This window comes from Zootoca vivipara, chromosome 14 (genome assembly GCF_963506605.1).
Source record: "Zootoca vivipara chromosome 14, rZooViv1.1, whole genome shotgun sequence".
In the NCBI taxonomy this organism is placed as follows: Eukaryota; Metazoa; Chordata; class Lepidosauria; order Squamata; family Lacertidae; genus Zootoca; species Zootoca vivipara.
Genome location: NC_083289.1, coordinates 6,050,213 through 6,066,836, shown reverse-complemented (window position 1 = coordinate 6,066,836; position 16,624 = coordinate 6,050,213). Strand labels below are relative to the sequence as shown.

The window sequence follows — 16,624 nt, the reverse complement described above, 5'->3', positions numbered from 1 at the left end:
AGTCAAAAGGGGATCTGGCCTATCTCACACATTTCACATCTGCTTTCAGGCAGATGACAGGAGAGAGACAGCAGAGCATGATGGCTGCCGACAAGGGATTTAGCAGCATCTGCTTGACGTTCTGATTGCTGGAGTCTTGGCACAGAGTTCCTGCACACAGTGTGATGCTCACAGAGAGGAAAGCAATGCAGAGATACAATGCAGAGATCTTTCAGGGTGCCCTGGACAGAGCTGAGTCCTGCAACCCTTCCTAAATGCACTCCTAACCCTGCACATTCCCCAGCTCCGTGGGCTGTTGCCAAGAGCCTCTGGCTTCCAAGGTGTGTGGCACAATCCTCCAGTCTGGCCAGATTTTTTGCTGGGGTGGGAGTGATATATGAAACTGGTTCATGCCAAGTCAAACGTCTGGCCCATCTATCCTGCTCTGGTGAGCAAGCAGCTCTCCAGAGCCTCAGGCAGAGAACAGGAGTTTCTCATCACCTGCAACCTGGCTCTCTTGAAGTGGAGGTTGAACACCAACCTGCATACAGAGCAGGTGCAGTGGGACTTTTAAATTGACAGCCTCCCTAGTCCTGAACTAGCTTGCAAGTTGCCACCAGGGTTCAATCCTGCCATTCCAGGACTGCAGTAGCTCAGTAGAGCAGGAAGGGAGAACCCCAGCATCCACATGCATAGATAATTTTAGTTGTATGCTGCCTTTCCATAGCTCAAGCCATTCTCAAGGTGGCTTACTTACAACATGGAAAAAATACATAACTACAAGGTAAAAAAAGGTAGTCATAAACAATAAATAAAAACATTTTAAAATGTACAACCAAACTGAACCATTTCCACATACGGTAAATCACAAGGAGATCTATAATAAATATACAAAAAGCCAACAGCAGCAATCACCCCCCAACAAAAACCCTCTGTTGTTCAGCAGCCTCAGCTTTCGTAGCTGGAGTCAGTCAGGCTCGACCCTCCCAAGCCAGGTGGGGAAAGGCCTGCAAGGTAAGGAAGCAGATCTTCCAGGATTCACATCCCCGAGTCTGTGCCTATCCATTCTTTCCACTTACATGTCAACATAGCTGACAAAGCAAAGGATGGTAGCCACAACTCCACCAAGTTCTACTGGTGTCTAAAGTGGGATGGTGCCCACTGCCTTCCCACTAATTAGCAAGTGGCATAATCCACTGGGATGTTTTCCTCCACAAGCTCCATGGAAGTGAACAGGACTTGTGGAACAGCTTGCGTAGAGGAACTCCCCTGTGTCATTTGCACCCTCTGGGTCTGATCCTTCTGCCTCCAAAACAGCAGCCTTTACCAGCCTGGAGCCCTTCACATATTTTGGACTACAGCTCTCATTTGCTGTGCTGTTAGCAAAGTCTGTCCTAGAGTTTCTACACGTGTCCTCACACATATGTAAACAGCTTACAGTTTTCAGCATACTGTGGCCAACCTTTCTCTCCTGAAATAATTAGCATGCCTCTCTGCCTCATTTTTAAAAAAATGGAAAAGGGAGCTGGGAGAACAAGCTGCTCACAGCAACTTTACTTGCATGGCTGACTGCTTTGATAGATGTGCTGCAATTAGTACAACTTTCTGGGAGTCACTGACTCCCAGAAAGTTGTACTAATTGCAGCAAATCTATCAAAGCAGAGCAACCCATCAGAAGTAATTAAAGTTTGCATCAGACACACTTCCTGTGCCCAGAAAGAAAAACCAGCATCCCTCTTTTAAAAAACCACACATTCATGACTTGCAATAGATTTTCAACACAAACATATAAGAGAAGTTTTATAAAGAATGATCTTCTATTTCCTTCACTGTTCCTTCTTAAAAACACTTTATCTTGGTGCACCCAAGCGAGAGATGCAATTAGTAGAAGGCCTAGGTCTGATCCATACTTAACCCAGTTGCCTTCAAACCCTGGTGGCAAACTGGGAATCACCTCCAGAAAATATGCACTCTCTCACTCAAGAAGAAAGCCTACACTGCTGAGGCAGGTAGCTGCAGTTCACAGGGGAGCAGAAGTCCAGTCCTCTCAACACACACCCAAGAGGAAGCAAGATCACAGCAGCAGTGGGATCCACCACCAGCCTATGTGCGTTCAGGTGAATGACTGCATGGTGTCTACATGCACCCAGCTGTCTCAGCAGTGGGCTCTCCACTTCTGACTGGAAACTGTACATTCCTCCCAGGCTTCCTAACTGTGTGGAGAGAGCAGTCATTACCTACTGCCAGGGAACTCTATCAAATCTAGCTCTATAGGGTTGGGGTGAATCGTCCTCAGCACCAAACTACAATTCTTAGGATTCTTTAGGGCAGGGCAGAGGAAACTGTAAGGGCCATCAGATATAATTTAACTGCAACTCCCTTCATCCTTGACACTGGCTATGTTGGCAGGGGCTGATGGGAGTTGGAGTCCCAACAACATCTAGGAAAGGCTGCCTGTGTTACCAGGTGATGCACTATACATTTACTCCCACCGACCCACCAAAGCACACACATACCACACACAAACAGACATGCAACACACTGCAGAACTGACAAGTGACCTCCCCTTTCCCCCTCCCCAATTCTACAGTTCAGACCTAGCTTTGGAGTCAAGACTTTGCCCTTCTACTCACAGACTCTGGTGCCTTGATGAAGATTTTTGTTCTCCCAAGCTGATATTGGTCAGAATCCACATTGACAGAATGGAGGAGGTGGAGAACCCCTTGTTTTTCGTCCCCTTTCCAGGAAGGCCAGGTTGCTTTGGTCAGGATGGCGTACCTGCAGAAAAGCATCATCATCATTTTCACCATCATCATCACCACCACCACCCCATCTGGCTGTGTTGCCCCATGGTTAAAAATAAAAGACAAACACAAATAAAATATCTCAAGGTCCACCTTTTAAGAGAACGGGTGGTTGCTGCTGTTGGCTTTAAGGTCTATATGAACTGACCTGAACCCTGCAATCATCACCTGAGACCCTTCTTCAGGTGCCTCCTCCACAAGAGGCCTGGGGGGGGGCACGGCAACACAAGGACGAGCCTTTTCTGTGGTGGCTCCCTGCTTGTGGAATGTGCTCCCCAGAAAGACTTGCCTGGTGCCTTTGTAACATATCTTTAGGTGCCAGGAAAAACATCCCGCTTCTCCCAGGTCTTTGGCTTATTAACCATCTATGGGCTTTTAAACTGTTGGGGGCAGTTATTGTTTTTGTTTGTTACTAGGTTATGTATTTTTGTGTTTTTATTTTGTAAACTGTCCTGTGATCTTCAGATAAAGGGTGGTATTGAAATTTTAATCATCTTCATCATCATCAAATGATTCTGCCATTCCACTCAGTGATAGATTTCATCTACGAGCAATTCCAGGACAAATTAAAAATCAGTTGTTGAGATACACCAATTGAAATTCCTGCTCTAATATAAGCACCATCCAAAGCCACCCACACTTCAGTTTGTTCAAGAATGGATTAATGCAGTTCAAGGAATAAAAGAGCATCATTGTTATTCCAAAATCCACACTTGAGGCTGACCAAAATGTCATAAAGTGAGGTAAGTTTTCAGGTTCTCCAGAACTGTTCATCAGGCAAGATGTTACACAAAAGGGGGGGGGGGGAGTTGTCGGGAGGGGGGTCAGGAGAGGAAAAACAAAAAGCAAAGAAGTACAAAACTTGGAAATTCCAAGATGGAGGTCAGCCCCTCCCTCCCAGGTGCTACAGAAATGTTCTACACCAAGGATTCTGGGATAATGAAGCAACTGAAGCATGAGAAATTAAAATCTGGCCTCTAACCCTACTGAGTTGGAACAGGCCCCAAAACCATGGAGAACTGTAACTAATCAGAGAAAACATTGGACTGACTTGGTATAAGGTATTTTCTTACATTTTATAGCTTTTTAAATTTCTACCCAAGGCACCATATCTAGCTGAAGAAAGATAATACTGTACATAAAAGTCAACTTAGGGTTTATATAATCACAGCTGTGTAGTCTAACATATTTACTGTCTTGCAGTTCGAATTCCAGCGACGGGGTGAGCTTCTGTTGCTCGGTCCCAGCTCATGCTAACCTAACAGTTTGAAAGCACATCCAAGTGCTAGTAGATAAATAGGTACCACTCTGGCAGGAAGGTAAATGGCATTTCTGTGTGCTGCTCTGGTTCGCCAGAAGCAGCTTAGTCATGCTGGCCACATGACCCAGAAGCTGTACACTGGCTCCCTTGGCCAGTAAAGCGAGATGAGTGCCACAACCCCAGAGTCGTTCGCGACTGGACCTAATGGTCAGGGGTCCCTTTACCTTTAACCTAACCATTCCTCCAGTATGATCAAGGTTGTTTACCTGGGGGTTCCCTTATTGTATCCTAAGCCTTGTGGTGCATGTCAGGCAAAGAGAGAGAGGGAGAGAGAAGCTCAAGGTCACCGGGAGCTTCATTGCTAGACTAAGATTTGTGTTTCCCCAGCCTCTCCGCTACACCACCACAAGGCTGTTACAACAAGAAAACAACCTTGGAAATCATAATTAATATGTGAGCAAAGACAGGACAGTTGTGGCAACATCAAAACAAAACAAGGGCTGACCAAACAGTTTAGACAGCAAGATGTTATCCTTCAGTTGTCTCTCTGGCAGTGCACAAAGAGCAATGCCTGCTGCCTCAGGGGAGCCAATCTTGCAGTTCTGGTGTGGGATCCTTTTCCCACTTCCTCTCTCCCTCCCTAACAACTGCCTTTCGCTTCTTTATTAAACTGCACCAGCTTCCATCCTCCCTTAGACATAGCAGAGATGTGGGGCATTTCCAGCTTGAAAGAATTTGCAGCACACACAAAATCAAAACAGAAGCAAAAGCAAGCCATTGTTACGAGAAAGCAGAGCAAGGGAGGGAGGAAGGAAGAAGAGCCAAGGAGGAGTTTTAGCAGCTAGGGCTGCAACGCATGGACGACTTTAAAGCATTTTGATAAACTAAAAGGGTGCTCTTGGTTATAATTTATTTCTTTATAATGATAAAAACTACAGATGGCAGGGGGACATCTTAGAAGGTGAAGGTGTGTGTGTGTGTGTGTGTGTGTGTGTGTGTGTGTGTGTGTGAGAGAGAGAGAGAGAGAGAGAGAGAGAGAGAGAGAGAGAGAGAGAGAAGAAGGAGGAGGAGGAGGAGGAGGAGGAGGAGGAGGAGGAGGAGGAGGAGGATGCTTTGTGAATGATCTAGGATGTATGTATGTACAATCTAAAATCAAAAGAACGTATGCTTTATTTTCTTTAGAACAATTTCCCTAAAGTGTGAATTTAAATTGCACATTTACATATATTTATTTAAATGTGTATAAACCACACTTTCATATAACACACTGCAAAGTGACATACAACTCAAAAATGCAATGCAGGAGGTCCCTGAACAATCAACTGATTAACTAATGTAATCTTATATGATTAATCAACTAAGATTCCTTTCATCAGGCAGCAGCTGTCATTTTTGCTACTCCATCACAGCGAAAACAGTACGGAGAGTAAATATGGAGAAGACAAAGCTGTTGTTCCTTAAAGCAGTACGGCTCATTTGAAAAATGACATACCTTATTCCAGCCTTACCCAACCTGAGGTCCTCCAGACGTTTTGGACTACAACTCCCATGAGTCCTATCTAGTGGGCACCAGGTTGGGGAAGGCTTCCTTATTCCACCATAACACAAGCTCTGGAATACAGTAGCAAGTTTCAAGCATGGTCAGTTTGAACGTGGCGCTGGGTGGGAGAGGACAAACACAGAAGGAAGACATCGACTGGGAAGTGTCAGCAACAAAACAGTTGCCAGGGCAGCTTTTGCAACTCTCTATTTATAAGGTGGCGTATGTTTAAGTATTTGTGCTATGTTAGTAATAATAATACTAACACAATAACAATGACACACAAGGGGGGTGCAAGAGCATTTCAGCTGCTCCTCAAATCTTAGGTCTGCCTTCACTTTAAGAGAAACATTATTTTTAGATTTGTTGACAAGCAAACAAGAGTCAAAATTTAACACACCTGGGCTTCTTTAGGCTCCTATCTATTCTATGCAGTAATGGAGAGGAAAACTTGGGAATGTTTTTTTTTTGTGTGTGTGTGTGTGTGTGTGGAATGTGATATTCCCTTCCATTTCAAAATCTCCCTGAAGAGAAGAAAGTAACATAGAGGAATACTATACCTCTGTAAGAATTTCTGGAACACTCGCCTATAGGCATAACCCGCTCGCCGCACTCGGATGTTTTCTTTGAGCCCAAGATATTCCACTTGGTGCTTTACCCTGCAGGGAAAGGGTCAGAAAACAAGACGATAGGGAGAAATCAAGCTTTCAAGTCATTTTCAGAAGCTCTACATGGAGAACAACTCACAGCCCTTACAGTCACAGATTGAAGGGAAAAAAGCATCAGTTTCAAGTGACAGCAAAGCACCCAGAGTCTGGGTAACAGGAAAGGCTGCTGTTACCCAGGTTAGGGGTGATTGGGCAATCTCCTTATCATATGGAAAAGCTTGGTGCACTCATCTGTAATGTGCAAAACAGATATTGGGACCTTCCTATCATAAGATCTTTCTTAGTCACTGAAAACAAGTGCCACCAGATAACTGGGGTCAAGACTGCACAGGGAATTTGCAGTGCTTGTTAGAAACATCCAGAGGCAAGAGTGTCCAGGTCCTCCAAAATGCTGGACATCAACTTCCAACAGCCCTGGCAGCCAGGAGAATGTAACATGCATGGATATGGGAAATGGAGGAGGGTTAAAGCATTGCCTCTTTCATTATGTAGTAATATGAAGAAACTCAGTAAAAAGTGTAAATAGCAAGAGAGACCCCCCCCCAACCCCAATGTGTGTCTGTGGGTATGATTTAAGTCAGGGGAAATCCAACTAATGTTGGCCTGAGTTAGCATACACAGCTGTCAAGACAATTTCTTGATATCCTGCTGTGTTTGTGCTGGGAAAAAGATGCAGGGGACACATACCCCCTAAACAACACTTTGGATTTCAACGGTGGAGAATTATGCTGAAGGAAACTCTTGTGACATAACATGTTGCAATGTTTGCATGTGCAAGAAAAGTACGAATCGGCCAGTTGGAATTATATCCATGCCAGTTTTCACAGGAACAGAGGAATCTGCCGCAGAGTTAGTCAGATCATTGGTCCATCTAGCTCAGTGTTGTCTACACTGACTGGCAGCAGTCCTCCAGGGTTGCAGACAGGAATCTCTCCTGGCGCCACTTGGGGATCCCGCTGGAGAATTGGACCATGCAAAGCAGCTTGGCCATTGGACTAGGGTCCTTCCTTCAGAGTTGCATTCAACACTAGTCCTACTCAGATCACTCGTAGCTGAGTAAGATTGTCTTCCATGAATATGGTCTTAACAGTGTGTCCGTAAATGACTGTGGAGGCCAATTCTGGATCTGTACATCCTTCCACAATGAAGAGCATTGGCTACAGCCCTCTGAATCATATTGGATCCACTTTTGGAAAGCAGTATCTTCTAATGTAAGTAGCTCCAGGACATAGGAGAACAAATTTGTGTAGCAGCATTATTTCTTTGATTTTAAGTTAACAAATTCCACATTTCAAGAATACGGACATTTGAATATTAACAAAGAATTTTAAGAACTTTCCATCCCAAGTCAGTAGTAAGCAAACTTTTGTTTCAGGCTATCGTAAGAATAATTAAGTTCTTTAGTTTTGAACCAAGCCAGACTTATAATTTTGCTAGTCTACCTCATAAAAATATGAAAATGGTGTGTGTGCTTTAAAAATAACAGTTTTTCCCAGAATTACAATAATGCTTCTCATTAGCTTGATATTCAGACCTGAAAGGCTTTGGTTCTGGGAGAGAGAATGCTTCAAAATTGCCTTTTCCCAAAACTTTTTAAAAACAGTTTTAAAAGTTCTTTGTAGCTTGAGACTGATTGGCATTGGTGAAGCAGTAAGAAAAAAGGACTTTGTCTCTCCCCCCCCCCCCATTGCATTATTCCATATGTCAGCAGGCGGGAATCTATAAACAGGAAAATATACTTTGGCTGATCAGCTCTTTTTATGGCTACTCCACCAGAAGGCTTTGGAAGGGGAACAAGATTCTGGATTCCAATTCTCCAAACATAACAGTAAAGTGAACAATTTGATTTTCCTCCCCTCTCCCCTCCCCACTGGTGGAGGAACAGCAAACTAGTATGATGGGATGGGATGGGGGCAGAACAACTGTAATGGAAGGCATTTTTAAAAATTTGAAAGAACTAGAGGGCAGTGCCAGTTACAACATGGAGATTTAGAATTGATTTTAGAGATTTAATTTTTTTCTACATCACCCCAAATACCCTTGGTTTTGTGCAGTGAAAAATGCAAAAGGAATGTCTTGATTTTAGAAAAAAAGCTACACACCCTAACTGGCAATGCATCTTGTACTTAGATGGCTTTTTTAAAAGTTCAGCTTGGAAAAGAATTCTCCAAGTTGGTAACACTGCAGTCTGGAAAAATAGCAAAATACAGTATGGGAATAAAATTAGGAAAAATATATTAGGTTTGAAGATAACCAATTTTTTTAAATATAAATTGGAAAAAATAAGGATTTGATAGGCTTGCTGAAAAAGTGTTCTGAGTTTTGCTTTGCATGTCATTTAAAGATACATGTTTGTGGATCAAATGAGCTTCCTTAAGTGGCCCTAGGTCATGCCCCTTCCCCAGGCTACTCCTCACATCAGCCCTGCTCCAGAAACTCCTCAAGTACTTTTGCTTGCCTGGAATGTGTCCTTGAACTGTGACAATTCTCAGTGCTTGCTTGACTGGATGGAAGGAGGATGGAGTACTGTTTGTTTGTTTGTGCGTGCGCACATGTGTGCGTGTGTGGATGCACATGTTTATGTACCGTGTTTCCCCTATTTTAAGACGTAGTCATTATATAAGCCATAGCAGGATTTTAAGCGTTTAGGAAATAAAAGCCATACCCTGAAAATAAGCCATATCTTAAAACCTTGTACAAGCCTACGTGCGCTGAAGTGGCCTCTAGTGCATAGAAGCGGACGCCACAATAATAGCACGCGGAGTGCAATGGGGGTCGACGCCCACAAAAGGATTGCAACCAGCCTAAATCCCGCGCAGCGCAAGCCCGCGCGGGCTTCCGCGCAAATAATCCCCAGCGTGTGCAATGGAGCAAGTGCGTCGAGGACTGCAACTTTGCAGCGCCATCCCAACTAGGTCGAATTCTGTGGGTCTTGTAGCCACGCCACCCCCACCCCCAGGTAAATGGGGCCGGGATTCAAGGGGCCACGAGGAAGTCCCTCGGACGCGAACAGGCAAAGCGAAAGAAGCGCGGCTTTCCTTACTAGCGCTCGGTCATCCTCCAGCTTCCCACATAAGATCAGTGCGCCTGCTGCGATCCCACGACGGCGACGGCATTCCCATATTCTTCCGGCTTAAGGAAACCTTGGAGGACGGCGAGGCGGCTCGCTCATGGCGCTCCCGAGCGGCCTCTCGGCGGGAATGGAAGCAGCCAAGCGCCTCGGTCGCTCTCGGCGGCGTTGCGCAACTCTCCGCCTCCTTCCTTTGTGTAGGTCCGGGAGAGGGGCAGGAGAGACACCCCCGGCGGGAGCTGCCTCTTTCCACGTCGGGGACTGGCTGCAAAGGAGGCTCCCCAAGCGGCTGGGTCTGGGCCGCAGGCGGCGGCGGCGCTGAGCGCACGGACACGGCCCACGAGGCGCGAGGAAACGGCCCGCCTCCCTGGCGAGCCTCTCCGGGCGCTGCAGCATCTCCGCGCCCACGGCTGCTCTGCGCGGCGGGAAGAGGGAGCAAGAGGACGCTGGCGAAGGCTCGCCGCGAACTGCTGCCCTCTCCCGGGTGCCGCGGGCGTAGCCGATTTGGCAAAGGGCCCCCGGGACCACCGGGGAAGATCAAAGGCAGCTTAATTAAAAGCAGCGTCCTGAGAATCAAGGCGCCTCTGCGGAGTGAGCCTTAAGGTACAAGACATCCCCTGAAAATAAGACACCGTGTGTTTTTTTGAGTAAAAAAAAGAATAAGACGGTGTCTTAAAAAGGGGGAAACACGGTACTTATCTACACACACACACACACACACACACACACACACCTCCTGACTACTGTATGGTTGGAGTGTAGTCTACAAAGGTAAGTCACATCCATTGCTCCACCCACTTTCCCCTTTGATCCCACCCACTGTTGCTTCTGGCCCAACTCAGAAGGCTAAGGACATAAGAAGAACCCAGCTGGAACATGCCAATGGCCCATCCAGCATCCGGACCTCATAGTGGCTGACCAGATGCTTGGGGGGGGGGGAACCCACAGGCAGGAGTTGAGCACAAGAGCACTCTCCCTTCCTGCAGTTTCCAGCAACTGGTATTCAGAGGCCTATGACAGTATTACCTACAAGGAAATGGAGGCTTCTGTTTCACAGCCCTCCTTTAGACTGACCAGAAGATTTATGTAACTTCTGCCCACTCTAACCACCATTAACACTTGGTTGCAAAAGTGCATGCAAAATAATGTACAGTGGTACCTCGGTTCTCGAACGTAATCCATTCTGGAAGACCGTTCGAGTTCCAAAACGTTCGAAAAAGGAGGCACAAAGGGCTGTCTGCAAATTCAACTGAGAAAATTGAAAAACATGCAGCGGAAGCTGTTCGACTTCCAAGGCACTTTCAAAAACGGAAGCATTTACTTCCAGGTTTTCGGCATTCGGGTTCCAAACACTCATCAATGGAGACATTCGAGAACTGAGGTACCACTGTATTTAGAATTTCTTTCTATATACATAAAAATGTTGATGACAGAATGGCAGGTAGGACAGAGAGCAAGGAGTGCAAGTGGCAGGCAGCCCAGATGAGCTCCTTAATAGAGGAGGGGGAGGCACCCGTCAGAAGCATCTCCATGCTCCTTTAAAAGGGGTTGGGCTGAGCTGTGAGTGAAGGGGCTTGGAGCAAGCTTTGGGGAGAGGGGTGGGCAGAGCTGTGGGGGATAGTCAAGGAGATAGGTGAGGTGTAAAGGGAATGAGTCATGGGGGAAGGGCTATAAAGCCAGCACAAAATGTATTTGCATTTGTCTTGCCTGTCTGCTGTTTCTCCATGGGTGTCTCTGCTGTGGTCTCAATTAACAGGCAACCTACATCTGTAGATGATTCTACTCTTGCTCATGAAGCCACACATTAAGTATACTACATGCCACGGAAGTGAATCTTTCGCCATCTTGGGCATAATGCAGGGAACAATCTAATATGCATTAGCAGTGGGAACTGTCTCCTCTGTACCTGCTTTCCTCCCAGTCTCGAGCCTTTTTTGTTTCATTCGGCTTGATGCAACGGATGTAGTGGGGCGTGCATTTCATCAGGGTGCCAACAAGGTCATTGGCTTGTTTCTGCAAATAATAATAATATAATAATAATAATAATAATAATAATAATAATAATAATAATAATAATAATGGCATATATTTAGATACTGTACTAGCTGCTGCTTATAACTGCTACTGATAATAATTTTGCTCCTTTTTGTTTTCTAATTAGATGGTAATTTCACTATATCAGAAACAGGATCCCAAGAGAATTTACTGAAGCCAGAAAACTAACGCACTGTAAGCGATAATGTTACTGACCCTGGTCTCTGAGAAAAGAAGGATGTCTGATTTGTAACAGCAGTCTCTCCTGAAATCGCCCTTCAGAAGAACTATTGTTGCATGGGCAATCTTCCTGCCAAGATCAACAGGTTCCAAGAATCCCTTCACACTGGTATACAGTTTGCCTGGCATGGCTGAGGGTCAGGGTGTTTGAGGGGGAAACCACAGTAAGAGCCTTCCTCCCACACAGATGAAGACGGCTGGCAATGCTGACTGGGTTCCCCTACCATCCAATGCAAGTGTCAGGAGTGTTGATGGGAGTGGGCTCAAAATCTTTTCCTAGGTACCCAAGTGCTTTGGAGGAAATAATGAACTATGGGGGAATTGAATGGGGTGGGGATTCTGGGTTGCCTGGCAGGATGTTAATTGGGGAAAATGAATTAATTCAAGATGACTTTATCTAGAGATGATTGGGAGGGTTGTTGATGAATGGAGACAACTGAAGGGAAAATGAATTGATTTGGAGAAGGATCTATTTGGAAGAAAATGAACTGGAGAAGAACATTTTGGGGGGACAAATTAACAGACAAATTAATTATTTGGATCGTAAATTAGTTCATTTGCCTTATTTGACTTTTAAATGTGCATCTGTACATATAAATGAGCATAGGCAAATCTGGGTCTATGGAGCCCATGCCCTGAAACTTTCCAGGACCTATCAACAACTTCCACATAACACTTCCAAGTGTGCAATTGTAGGACTGGACTCTCAAAAAACTGGAGCACACCTTGATTTTACTACCAGCTGTTGTGGGTCGGCCTTTCTTGTCAGCTTGGAGATTCTCAGGAAACAGAGCCTTTATAAAAGGCCTAGGAGAGGAAAAATAAGACACAGGTCAGCACAGAGTGATAATACAAAAGACCAAGAGGCTGATGGAGAAGCAGGTGAATATATGATCATTTCCTCCATCAGTCAGTTGGGCCATCCTGACTTGTTTATTTCATAAAAATTATACACCACTTGATTATAAAAACAAACAAACTTCAAAGTGGTTTGCAAAAAGAATAAAACAATAAAATTATCAGGAAAAACAGTTTAAAAACTATTCAAAATAAAATAAAAACAGATTAAAACATACACCAGCACTCTACGTGTCTAGGTAACTAGTCTAAACAAAAATGTTTTTAGTAGGCAGTGAAAGGAGTACAGCTCCATAGGGAGGGAGCTCCTAAGTGTGGGTGCTGCCATACTAGAAGACCAATTTCTTACAATTACCATGTGGCACCTGCAACAGTGCCAGTTCTGCAGATCAAAGTGGTCAGAAGGGGGCATGTGGGGTAAGAAGATCTCGCAGGTAAACTGGTCCCAAGTTGTTAAGGGCTTTATATACTAATAGTACCACCATGAACCTGGCCCAATAGCAAAGGGGCAACCACTGGAGATCTCTAACACAGGTGATATATGATGACAAGGTCTCACTCCTGTTAATAATAATATTATATTAGGTGCTATTATTATTTAAAAAACAAAAGCAGTCCTCTCATTATGACTTTAATGTCCAACAGAGTAATGCCCTGACAGTAACCAAGGGATGCTGCAGATTTTCCTCAAGTTCCAGATTGAACCTTCTTTCATTGAAGAGAAATTGCGTATTTCTGAATCCTGATTCAAGATGACATTATTCCAAACAGCATTTTTCATATTTAAGAAATAGCCCAGATCTTTATTAAATGTTAGAAATTAAGCACTGCTTATACCATCAACAGTTAGTTCCAAATGGTCACTTTCCCTATTTTGGAATTCCTGGACTGTTATATGGAACCAATTAATTCTCCTCCCATCTAGCCAGAAGAGTGCAGTGTAAGGGTTATCTCAGCCTTCACTAACCTGGGACCCTCCATATGTGTTCTACTACAACTTCCATCAGCACCAGCAAGCATGGTCATGATGTCGAGGCTCATGGGCAGTACAGCCCAAAGCACCTGGAAGGCACCAGGTTGGTGAAGGCTGGTACCTGAGCCACTGCCCGGATTACTCTATGTTATTAAATTTACAGCAGGCAAGTGGAAACTGTACCCAAAAGCACAGATGGGGAGAGATTGGGGGAGAGGGGAGAAATACGAACTGTTACATCTGGGACACATGTGCAATGCCCACCCTAAGTGGGAGGAAACATGTCTTACGTACTGTTCACTGCTTTGCATGAGTTCAATCAGGTCCATGAAAAGAACATCCCTGTTCCTCTCACAGAATCCATCCATGTCGTAGGACACCTGGGGAAAGGAGTGAGCTTTTATTCCATTTGCAAGGGATATGGCAGTGAAATGTACTTCACTTACGGAAAATAGTTCTTGTAATTGCCAATGCAGTTTTGGAAAATAATGCAATCTGTTCAGGCACAATCTGGAAATTAGGGGGCTAAATGCATGCTCTCTCTTAAAATCAGCCAATGCTGCTTGCTTTGGAAAAAGAGAGTTTGGGAGACCAGAAGATCCAGGGAGAGGCTGGATTTTTTTCCTGTTCTGTTTTCCTGCTTCTTACCCAGGAACCTTTCCCCATGCAGGGTTAAAAAAAATGTTACCTCCCAATAAAAATGTAAACAAGTCTTTAAAATGGGCCGGTGAAAGCCTGTTTACTGACACTGAGGATATGACGGCACCATGCCAAGGAGTCCCCCACCCTGGCTGCTCCCTACAGCCTTGCATGGTATATGCTAGCAAAATCAAGTCTCAGATCAGTCAGAAATTGAATCAGCCTTAAAAAAAAAGGGAAAGAAAGTGAATCAGCCCCCCCCCCTCTTTCACCGATGCATTTTGAGAGTCACCTTTCCAGCATAATGGTGTATGATGAATCCCTGGTTCCAGCTGTTGAAGTGCTCGTGAGTCCCAATCTGCATCTGGAGCTTTTGCAGCAGGGTCTGGTCGGCCCCTTCACCCACAGCGTGCATCGTGGCACATACATCATCCAGGATGCTCATGATGCCTGGAGGATTCTAGTGTACCAAGAAGAAACAGGTGGTGTACAAACCTCTCTCCAGCAAAACCTTCAAGGCTTCTTGCCCCTATCTCTAGGCCAGGCACTCAAGGTGCTTAATTGGATTTTAGTCATTTTTTAACAAATAAGGTCACTGAGTGCCTTTTGACAGAAAGGATATCTATATATACTATGAATAAATGTCATCTCAGCTTTTAGTACCCTCCTCAAACACCTATAGATCAAAGGCTCAGGGCAGTGATGAGCACACACACTGCCATTGCACTTCAGAAAACTTCTGTTTGTTCACACCTATTGACTCTGTGAAACCCGCACAAAACAGAAGCAGATTTTGGTACAATTAAGACAAGGTGATGCTTGTTCAGATACCCCGAGGTGCCATAAATTAGGACCTCTCTTTCAATTTTTCTTTGTAGAATTTTAAAGGATTGTTTCCAACTGGTCAGAGACTAAGCTACCAGTGAAGCCTGTGGGGTTGGCTGGTTTCTGCAGGAGGTGTGGTTGCTCCTCCTGGCATCCATTCGTGTTTAGTTCATGTTTAGTGGAATTAGCATGGATTTCCCCCCAGTTTTCTCCATGTGTCATAGGGCTATCATTGTGGCCCACTGGGAGCTATCCAACCAGAAGCTGCTGAACATGCGGAGACAGGCCACAGTAGACTGAGGGAGCACCCGCTTTGCATGCAGAACGCCCCAGGTTCAATCCCTGTCAGTGACATGTTGGCCTTCTCTCTGCATGAGACCTGGGAGGCCCTCAGGACACATACCACTTTATTTTCTATGAGGTCACACACAATTTTATTGTTGAAGTAATCTATGGGTGTCCAGCGTATTCCTTCTTGCACGTATTCCTCCTGCAGTACAGAAATAAGAGCTTAGAAACACACATACAGCGATTCAGGCGCATATTATGGACATTTTTGACACAAAACTCTGCAGTATCAAAACGTCTGTGAAACAGATTCAATAGCAAGTAGCATCTAAAGCAATGAATGCCCAGCCAGTTGACATTAGGGCAGTTTCCCAACTGGGGGCTTCAGGATATTCCAAGGGGGCCATGGTGAAAAATGTGTAAGGGGGGGCATAGCACAAGGCTAGGGGGCCACAGAGGGAAGTAAAACGTGAAGGGGGGAATCTTTTTTTTAAAAAAAATCCTCATTGATTGGCTATCTGCTTGGACAATCAGAAGCGGGTAAGTGGGCAGCCCACCAGGGCCTAGCACTCCTTTTTGCCATGTGCATTTTCTTGGAGCAGTCCTGGTTAGTTTCTGGCAGGAAAGGCTGATCGCTGAGGCTCCCATTTTGACCAGTAGAGTCTGTGATCCAGAACCCCCAGGTCAGGTTAGTGGTGGGGTGGCAATGGATAGGGCTGGGCAAGACAGAGGTGCTTGTTGCTACCGCCAGAGCTGGGTCTGGTGGCAGCCTGGGCCTGACTCTGCAAGGCTCAGGGTGCAATCCACCTCAGCGCCTAGCGGATCAGCGCCTTCGGATGTTGTTGAGGGGCGCAGAGCATGTTGGCAGTGTTGGCCCGGCTCTGCAAGGCACGGGGTGAAATCCACCCCAGTGCCTAGCCAAGCGGGGTCATCTGCTGCTGCTGACTTGCATCTAGTAAATAACTGTCTACTCAGAAGAAATCCACACTGAACTCCCAAGTAAGGCTGTGTGGGACTATAGTGTTTTATCTAACCAGTGAGGACTCCTCCAGACGACAATATCTTTTTGCACCAGGTCAGTGAGGGACATTTGCTTTTAAAAATTCTCCCACATATACAGAATGTATCCGTAGGTTTCCCCCCTGTGTCAAATAACTTGTGTCAAATAAGTGTTTACTTTTTATGAAAAATGGAAGATGGATCTCCCTCTGGAAGTGCTGGATCCTCCATCCTTGGAGGTTTTTAAGCAGAGGTTGGCTGGCCATCCGTCATGGATTCTTTAGCTGAGTTTCCTACATTGGAGGTGGCTGCACTAGAAAGATGGCCCTACCAGCTCTATGATTCTATGTTTTTCTGCTTCAACAATATTTCATTATGTTCCTATCATTTTATGTAATTGTATTTTGTATCTATCTATCTATATATAAATGTAAACTGGGCACGTG

At 45.1% G+C, this 16,624-nt stretch overlaps 1 protein-coding gene across 1 annotated transcript in view; it reads right to left on the bottom strand.

Moving 5' to 3' along the window:
- MYO1E (myosin IE) overlaps window positions 1-16,624 on the bottom strand; it is a 125,546-nt gene that overhangs the window by 25,180 nt on the left and 83,742 nt on the right. Inside the window, exons 13-19 of the mRNA XM_035132347.2 lie at window positions 15,295-15,381; window positions 14,359-14,526; window positions 13,722-13,807; window positions 12,322-12,403; window positions 11,229-11,335; window positions 6,145-6,243; window positions 2,613-2,757 (exon numbers count right to left, since the gene is read on the bottom strand). Of these exons, the coding sequence (XP_034988238.1) occupies window positions 2,613-2,757; window positions 6,145-6,243; window positions 11,229-11,335; window positions 12,322-12,403; window positions 13,722-13,807; window positions 14,359-14,526; window positions 15,295-15,381 (774 nt within the window). The remainder of the gene's footprint in view (window positions 1-2,612; window positions 2,758-6,144; window positions 6,244-11,228; window positions 11,336-12,321; window positions 12,404-13,721; window positions 13,808-14,358; window positions 14,527-15,294; window positions 15,382-16,624) is intronic.